The sequence below is a fragment of the Coptis chinensis genome, chromosome 5, assembly GCF_015680905.1.
Source record: "Coptis chinensis isolate HL-2020 chromosome 5, ASM1568090v1, whole genome shotgun sequence".
NCBI classification, from domain to species: Eukaryota; Viridiplantae; Streptophyta; class Magnoliopsida; order Ranunculales; family Ranunculaceae; genus Coptis; species Coptis chinensis.
Window position 1 is genome coordinate 91454728 of NC_141460.1, and position 9378 is coordinate 91464105.

The 9378-nt window shown below is 44.5% G+C and overlaps 2 protein-coding genes across 2 annotated transcripts; both read right to left on the minus strand.

Annotated features, from left to right (window-relative positions):
* Positions 1–1383: 1383 nt before the first annotated feature.
* LOC147500032 (uncharacterized) lies at positions 1384–2307 on the minus strand. Its single transcript, XM_086563591.1, has one exon. The coding sequence runs from the start codon at positions 2305–2307 to the stop codon at positions 1384–1386; it is 924 nt and encodes a 307-aa protein (XP_086419717.1).
* Positions 2308–3722: 1415 nt separating this feature from the next.
* Positions 3723–4499, minus strand: LOC147500033 (uncharacterized). The gene has a single exon (XM_086563592.1). The coding sequence runs from the start codon at positions 4497–4499 to the stop codon at positions 3723–3725; it is 777 nt and encodes a 258-aa protein (XP_086419718.1).
* Between the last annotated feature and the right edge of the window lie 4879 nt (positions 4500–9378).

Genomic DNA, 9378 nt, shown 5'->3' on the forward strand with positions numbered 1-9378 from the left:
CTTCCCTCTCTTGACTCGGTGATTTGGTTGCACCTGCCTATGCCGGGGCACCACTCCTTCTCCTTACTCAGGTTGGACCCCTTGTTCGCGGCAGGTGGAAACCCCTTCGCCTCCACTAACCTATGACCTCATATCCGCCATGGGGCAACTCATTTTGCCCCGGCTCGTATGGGACCTCATACCCAGCATGGGGCAACTCATTTTGCCCCGTAGTTGAGCTCGGACCTCTTGTCTATGAAGGGCTCCTCCCCTCCATTTCCTTCACTTTGAAGGACAAGCAAAGTTCATGTAACATTATCCATCCCAAAAGTGCTATGGTTTTATATATATACAAATAGCTTATGCAGCTGACAGCTTTTCCCATTACATTCATTCATGAAACTTTTTCAACAACCTTACGTTCCATGGTCTCTCCACCATTTCCCCTTCCAAGGTTTGTAACCTGTAGGTGCCTGTCCCTCCCACGTCAACCACAGTGTAGGGTCCCTCCCAAGTTGGACCCAATTTCCCCTCGTTCACTTTTTTTGTCTGGGGGGGTCACTTTCATGGAGCACCCTGATCTCCTACCTTGAATCTCCTCAGTCTCACCCTCTTGTTGTACTGCCTTTGGAGGTGGTGATGATACTCTTCCAGTTTAATGCGTGCGGTATCTCTTCTCTCTTCAGCCAAATTCATGTCCCTGAACAGGATTCCCCAGTTTGATCAATCTTCGACAGCTCGAGTTCGAGTGGTTACCGCCACCATTTGTAACAATATCACGGCCTCTACGCCATATGCCAACGAAAAGGGAGTCTCCTTGGTAGTGGTCCGCGGTGTTGTCCGATAGGCCCACAACACATGGTTTAATTCGTCGGCCCACGCCCCTTTCATGTCTTCCAGTTTCCTCTTGAGATTGTTAAGTATGGTTTTGTTGGAAGACTCAACCTGTCCATTGCCCTCAGGGTTGTATGGGGCCGAGAACCCCTGCTTAACATGATAGGCTTGCAAAAACTTCTTCACTTTCGATCTCGTGAACTGGGTTCCATTGTCGCGATAATAGCATAGGGCAGCCCGAACCAACATATAATGTTCTCCCACAAGAATTTGACCACTTGTACCTCTTTCACCTGCTGCAGCGGCATGGCCTCAATCCACTTTGTAAAGTAGTCGGTCGCGGCCAACATGAATCTCCTCTTACCTCTGGCCATGGGCAGCGGTCCCACTATATCGAGGGCCCCCATCGCGAATGGCCATGAACTAGACACATTGTGTAGCGGCTCTGCTGGGGCAAATATTAGTTGAGAAAATCTCTGACATTTCTCACATTTTTTGGCAAACTCCACAACGTCTCTTTTCATGTGAGGCCAGAAGTATCCTTGCGTTAACAACTGGTGTACCGTTGTCCTACCCGCTGAATGGCTCCCACAATCTCCCCCGTGTAGCTCCCCGAGCACCTCTTGCGCTAGCCTCGGTCCCAAACATTTCAATAAAGGCCCCTCCTATCAGCGTGTACCTCCGGGATGCCTGTTCCAGTATTCGTTTCTCTCTTGGGTCAATCACCTCACACCCCGACAAGAACTGCTTGAAAGGCTCCATCCAACCTTCGTCCTCCTCCGCGGTATTCAGTATCTCCAAAGACTCCTCGGTACTCGGTCTATCCAATTTCCTCACTTTGATGGTCCTCTCCTCGGATCCTGGCATGGCTGCAGCCACATAGGCCAGAGCGTCTGCGTGGTGATTCTCCCCATGATTCAAATGAATAAATCGGATCTGTGTGAATTTCGCCGCCCAACTGCGTAAGATTCCCAAATACTTTGCCATTCTGGGGCATCTTGTCGTGAACCCTCTATTTGCTTGGCATACCACGAAATTTGAGTAAGAGTAAACGGTAAGTTCCTTCACGCCTAAGCTCTCATCCATCCTCATGCCCGTAATCATTGCCTCATATTCTGCCTCATTATTTGACGCTGCGAATCCCAACTTCATTGTCTGTTCGAGTCTATTGTCATCCGGCGTAACCAGCACCACACCTATTCCGCTGCCTGCATCCGTTGCTGAGCCATCTGCGAATACTCTCCAACCATTCCTCTCATCCCATGGGTTCAGGCGATCTAGTTCCTCTTCTTGCTCAGGCTCCAAAACCATCTCCTCCCCCCATGTAGGATCCTCTGCCGGGAACTCTGCCAAAAACTCTGCCACGACCTTAGCTTTCTCTGCCGTTCTAATCTGATCTTGGATCTCATATGAACTCAACATCACGGCCCATTTCAGCATTCTTCCTGACTTCTCCGCCCTCAGAGCTTGTTTAAGGGGCAAATTCGTCACCATGATCATTGCGTGGGCTTCGAAATACGGCGTCAGCTTTAGGGCTGAGAATATCAAGGCAAGAGCATATTTCTCCACTCGGCTGTATCTAGTCTCCGCATCTAACAAAGTCTTACTTTGGAAATACACTGGTTTTTCCACTTTATCCACAACGCGAACAAGGATCGAGTTGATTGCATACTCCGTGACCCCCAGATACAAATATAGCTTCTCTCCTAATTTGTGTGCGACAACAGAGGTGCTTCCCCCAGATACTTTTTTAACTCCTGAAATGCTCCTTCACATTCCGTTGTCCATGCGAAATCTGTGGTGTTCCTCAGTAGCCTATACAGCGGCCTACATTTGTCGGATGATTTTGAAATGAATTTGTTAATGGCCGCGACTCTTTCCGCTAACCGCTGCACCTCTTTCACCGTTTGCGGCGACGACATCTCCACCAATGACCTTATCTATTCGGGGTTTGCCTCTATTCCCCACTGTGTCACTATATACCCCAGAAATTTTCCCGTGGTGACTCCGAATGTGCACTTCTCTGGGTTGAGTTTCAAATTGTGGGCTCGCAGTATCCTGAATGTTTCCCTCAACCCCTCCAGATGTTCTGCCTCTGACATGCTTTTCTCCACCATATCGTCTATGTATATCTCAATGCCCTTTCGAATTTTACTTTCGAACATTTTCTCCCCCAACCATTGGAAAGTGGCTCCTGCGTTCTTTAACCCGAACGACATCCTTGTATAGCAATAAGTACCCCCTTCCACTACGAAGGATGTGTTTTCCTGATCAGGTCCATGCATCGCAACCTAGTTGTATCCCATGGATGCATCCATAAATGAGAACATTCTGAACCCCGCCGTTCTGTCCACCAACTCATCTACTCGCGGCATAGGATAACTGTCCTTGGGACACTCCAAGTTTACGTCCGTGAAGTCAACACACATTCGCACCTTGTCATTTTTCTTTGGGACCGTAACTATATTGGACAACCAGTTCGTGAACTCCACCTCCCTTATGATCCCCGCTCCTTTCATCTTGGCAACCTCCTCCCGGATTCTTTCCGCATACTTAGGTCTCACTCCCCTCATCTTCTGTCTCACTGGTTTCGCATCCTCCCTCATATGTAGTCGGTGACATGCGAACTCAGGGTCCAACCCGGTGATATCCTCTATCCCCCATGCGAACATATCTCTATTCTCCGACAAGCACTGCACCAACTTACTTTTCCACTCCTCCGTCAGATTAGACCCTACCGATGTAAATTTCTCTTCTTCGCCCTCTCCCAAATTTACTACTTCTATTTCATCCAAAGTCTTTGGGCCCACCGCGGCTTCCTCCGCCCCTTCCACTGCCCTGCACTGTAATTGCTATGCTTGCCTTTTCCGGGGTCGGTGGCTTCGCCTCTCAGTTCGCGGACCATCCTTTTAAGCGTGTCCGATGGATCGTTTCTTCAATGCCACCTGATCTCCGCGGACCTCGTACATTCCTGTTGGGGTGGGGAATCGAATAACTTGATAATAGTTCGAAGGCACCGCCTTCATTTCGTGTATCCATCTCCTCCCCAGGATCGCGTTGTATTGGGAGTTAGAATCGACCACCATAAATCTTGAGAACACTGTCACGGGCCTTGTCGTTACCGATAACAGAAGTTCTCCCATAGGCTCCGTGACGCTCCCATTAAACCCATACAAGCTGGACCGCGGCGGCCTTAGTTGCCCCGGATCAATCCTTATCTCCTCCAACGCTCCCCTAAACAGCAAGTCCACTGCGCTGCCACAATCAATCAGTACCCTTTTGACCATGTAATTACCCATCGCCACTGTAATGACCAACGCATCTTCATGTGGGGTATCGACGGCTTGGAGATCTGTCCTAGAGAATGTAATCTTGTGTTCCCTGCTCATTGACTCTACACTGTATCGCTGTCCTCTGGGCGACTCGTTGATCTGCTGAATACTCGTTGTTCTCCTTACCTTATCTCTGTGGGCGTTGTGACTCAGAACTTCTCCACTAAAAATAACATTTATGGTTCCCAATATTCTCCCCAGAGCTGGCACCGGCTCCCCATTTGGGGGTTCTGCTATAAATTCTCTCATCATTCCCTTCTCTATCAACCTCTGGACCAACCATTTCAATGCATAACAATCATTGGTTTCATGATTGCGTACCTGGTGATACTCACAGTACAGCTTATTTGGCATTTCAGCAGGGACGGTTCGCGGACCCTCATACCCTTACACATTTTTTATCAACGGCAGTATCTCACTCAACGGCCTTTTTAAAGGTGCGTGTTCCAGCTCGCAGTATGGCTTCCTCTCTCTTTGTTCTCTTTGCGCTACTTCTCTACTCCTTTCCAGACTCGATGACTGTCCGCAGTACCGCCACTACCTTTGTCCCCCGCCTCTGTCTTTCTGCGGTCCTCGCCTTTCTCTACCAATGACACTGCCTTGGCTCCCCTCTTGGAATCCTTCTGCGTGGTGTTCTCATATCTAATATACTTCTCTACCCGCGGATATAACTCATGCAAGGTTGCAATCTTATTCTTTGGAATGGACTGATGGACCCCCGTTCCGGGTCGCAGACCTCTTTTGAACGCTATCACTGCCGTCCTTTCATCCAAATTCTCCACCTTTAATGTCTCGACCTTGAATCGGCATAGATACTCCCTGACAGACTCCACAGACCTTTATCTAACATTGAACAAGGCCGCGATATCCACTACCCGCCTCTTCTGATGTATAAAATTAAATGATCTACAAACGCCTGTTCCAACTCTTGGAAATTAGTTATGCTCTTCGAAGGCAACCGATAATACCAGTCTGAAGCTCCCCCCTTCAGGCTGGCCGGGAACATCATACACCGCAGCCCATCGTACCTCGCCTCTTGCCAAAGAGGCATCTGCTGTCTGAAGTGATGAATGTGATCTCTTTGGGTCTCCCCGTTTCTATCATTATCTCTCAAACCTTGGCTGATTGAAACGCGTTTTGGTACCTCCGAAGTCCATATCGCATCCGCCAGAGGTTGTGATTCAGCCCCGCCACCACCTGACTGGCCGCGCCCATTTGAGTCTTTGTCTGCTGAAGATTTGCCTCCCAGTCGTTATTTATCATTTCCTGGACTTGCTCCATTGTTAACCCGATCACTGGGTTCTCCACCAGAGTTGGTCCTGGTCCCTCCTCGTCCTCCGCTTTCTCGCTCTCCGACTCCTCACTTATCTCTTCCCTGATCTCTTCCTCCACCTTTCTCTTTCTCTTCTCAACTCCTCGTTTTCCTCCTTCAGCCTCTCAATCTCTTCTCGCATCAGCCATGTTTCTTCCGCTGCCCGTTCCTCCTCTCGCTCTTCCCCTTCCTCCATCGCTGCCTCCGGCATCTGTTCTTGAACCCTCACCTTCCTTGGTCTACCCGCTGCCTTCTTTGGTGCCATTTCTATACTCTGGTCCCCACAGATGGCGCCAAATGTTTCACCCCCAAATACTGTTAAGACTACAGTTCACTATTTCTCAAACACTATTACAACTCCTAACACTATTCCTCTCTCTCTCTTCCCTTTGGGTCGCCCCCCTCTTTTCTTAGGTCTCCTCTCTTGGAACAATGAATCTCTCTCCATCTCTCTCTCCACTTCTTTTTCTTTATATCTTTCCCTCTCTCAATCCTAGCCTTCCACCTGTCCATCCATCTCGTGGTCTTCTTCTTTCCACGTGTAGGGTTTCCGTACCGCGACAGATGTCCCATCTTGATCCTGTGAACCGCGGCTATGTATCTTATGCTGACATGGGTGCCGCCGTCCGCTGATTTCCAGGGTCCCCTTATCCTACCACCACAGTGGTCATGAAAAAAATATAAAAATTGGCATATGGTAGAAAGATTATTCTCTATTTACCAACCAAACTTGAACCTCGTGCTAAATAGTGCACTTAAAGATTAATTAGTGCTTAGATTCTGAGATTGTCAATTCTAAACATATTTGAATGAGCTGTATACCAATAGCACCAACAGTACCTGATGACCTGGAATTAGGTGGCACATGAATAGGATCAGAAGATGACGAAGACAGCCCAACTATAGAATTGTTTGATGCCAATGTAGCAAATGGTTCAGAACTCTGTGGCTTTGGTCCCTGCAAATGAGAGGTTGAATTTAGGACTTTAGCTCGGCTTTCTTCTGACACTCCTTTCCTGGAAGTGTTGTTTGACTTGGCATCGTGATTTTGTCCAGGGCCCAAAAGAGATGGGCCATTTACATTAATAGAAGCCCTCTGACCCTTTGAATTTCTGGAACCTATATGTTTCTGATCAATTGGAGTTCTCATTGGTCTACACAATAAGTTCAAACAGCCAAAGTGTTAACTATTAGCTATACGCCTAAATATATGAGGACAACATCATGTTTGGTTAAGGGCTTAGTTAAAGAGGGCTTTTCTTGGCATTGGGATTACAATCCGGTATATCAAAGAAGAGAGAACAACTTTATAGCAACAATAAAAGATATTGAAACCTCCCAAATAATGACTAAGATACAGTAGAAGTCTTTTACATAATATGTAAACCATTGAGTATACTAACATCATGTGATCCCAATCAGAACCAAAATCAAGAATAGGAACATAGATATGAAAGACCCACACGATACACTTACCTTTTACCATGAACATTTTGAATTACTGGCACAAGGGCAATAGAAGAAGATTGAACCGACTTCGGCGATGGTTTTTTTTTTTTCCATATGACTATTTTGATAAAAGCATAAAAAGAGATATTGCTAAGGATTAAAAAGAAGAAGATGGGGTTCATACCTTAAATCTCGATGGTATTGTTTCGGATTTTTTTTCCAGTAATCTTATGTTGTGCCTTGAATTTTTTCCTATCGGGAACATCTCCACCCCATTTCACATAATTCTCTTTCTTGCAATGCTTGACATGTTAGAGCGAGAATTGGATCTCCTATTACGTGATATGGTCAGGAAAGCAGAAACTGACATGCTCGCCAACAGATTCCGAACAGGAAATGAACTGACAAAGATGGTGTTCAGCGAGTTGAGGTAATCTATCTCTAGAAATTATTTTGGGACTTATCTGCTCATGTTCAGTCTTATTTCAAGGAATTAACTTGCCAAATCTATCTAAAAGCAAATCAATCTCGGGAAGCCAACTATGCAAAGTTTATTTCCTGACATATAAAATCAAAGCTCAAAGCAATCTTGTAGTCTGTCATTATACATAATCTAGAGGCTTCGTAGTGCCAATACTACTTGGTAGAGTAGGCAGACAAATAAAGGAACATCAAATATAACGTAAAATTCTGATAAGATTAGAAAACAAATAAACAGTAAAGAAATTATGAGCTCAAAAAACATGGAGAACATACCAATTCTTTTCCAGTTATTAACAAATATCATTTGAATCATGTTTCAAACTACTAAGTAGTGTACCGCTACTCATTTACTCTCATTAGTTATTACACACACATGCAAAACATAATAGAAGTAAAGGACGCTAAATCAGAAGTTAAAGCTCCCCAAAACTCCAAATCAAGACATATACAATACCATTTCAACGAAACAAAATAGAGCAACACTGAAGATCGATAAATTTCGAACAGAGAGAGAAATCAAGTTATTGAACTGACCTCAAACAAAGATCTTAATTTGCTATAATTCTAATCGACAGAATCCCTCCAAGAAAATTTATAATGAGAAAAAGAAAAAAAAGAAGAGAAAATTTTACCGTTGCTGAGGAAGGAGTGAGAATAGAGGAAATGAAAGCAACAAATAAAAATGGGAAATTGGATGGGTTCAGAAGTTCTCCAATTGTTAAAACTTTGTCTTTCCCTGCATCAACCTGTAACAAAATATCATTATTAGAGTCAATATCACATAATAGATCAATCCAAAAACAGGATGAAAATACAACAATGGATACACGAGACATGCTACTTGTGAAGTTTGATATGCAAAGCCTGAGGTCAGGTTAAAAAAAGCAATAGTCACAAAGATAGACGCAGGGTGAGGACACACGAAACGGTGCTACAGAAACATAGATATGGTTGGACCCATGGATATGCAAGGACCAGACCCGGTTCCACCAACTTCATCGGTGGCCCTGGTTCAGATGCTTTGGCTGCCAGTGTAGCTTGTTTTGGTGGATCTGATTTGGCTTCTTCTGCTTTCTTTGGCTTCTCGACGGCCTTTACTTCCTGTGGCTTGTCGGGTTTTGCATCGGCTTGCTTTGGTTTGTCGGGTTTCGCATCGGCTTGCTTCGGCTTTGGTTTCTCTTCTTCCTTCTTGGCATTTTGTTTGATCTCTATCCCTTTTATTACTTTGCCTCCGTTGTTGTTGAGCTTCTTTGAGAATGTTTGCGGGTCGAAATGACCAGTTATTATAATCGTACCGTGCTTCTTATCGATTGTTTGGCTATGGATTTCTCTTGTTCCAAAAACAGACCACCAAATATCATACTAAGTACCACTTCTTGTATAATTATACTTTTTATATACACAACCAGAAACGTAATAACATAACACTTTAAGAAAAAAAGATTCTGAATATGATACAAAAAATAACTAAAAAGATTCAACACGTATGAAAATGACATGAAAAAGAACTCACCATAGTGAAATTGACAAAGAGTTTTCCTCATTTTATTGTAACATTTGGCGCAGTTAAGATCCACTTTCAACACCAATGTTAATATCTATATATTCAACAAAAACAGAGAGAAAAGGGATCAAACCACGATACCGTACCACAACTGAACAAAAATGAACTTTGAAACAAACAAAATAAAGTAAAGTTTCAAAACCTTTTCTGCCATTGTTGGACACTAAAAAACTTGAAATGATCAAGGTGAGAACTCAAAATATGAGGAAGATTTGAGTTATTAATATGAGTGGCCAGCGGGTGGAGAAAGTGAAAGGACAAAAACGAAAAAATGATAAATCAAGCATTATTATTATACTATGCCAAAATTAATATTGTAAGCCAACGTTGGAAAGTTTGTTAGAGAATGGATTTGTTTCTATTTGTTTTCTTTTTTCATCAAATTGAAGTTTGAAGTTTGAAGAGATTGGGTTTTTGTTGACATG

Bases quoted from the DNA above. Each gene is read 5' to 3' on its own strand.
- LOC147500032 (XM_086563591.1), bottom strand. From the start codon at position 2,307: ATGGTGACGAATTTGCCCCTTAAACAAGCTCTGAGGGCGGAGAAGTCA.
- LOC147500033 (XM_086563592.1), bottom strand. From the start codon at position 4,499: ATGCCAAATAAGCTGTACTGTGAGTATCACCAGGTACGCAATCATGAA.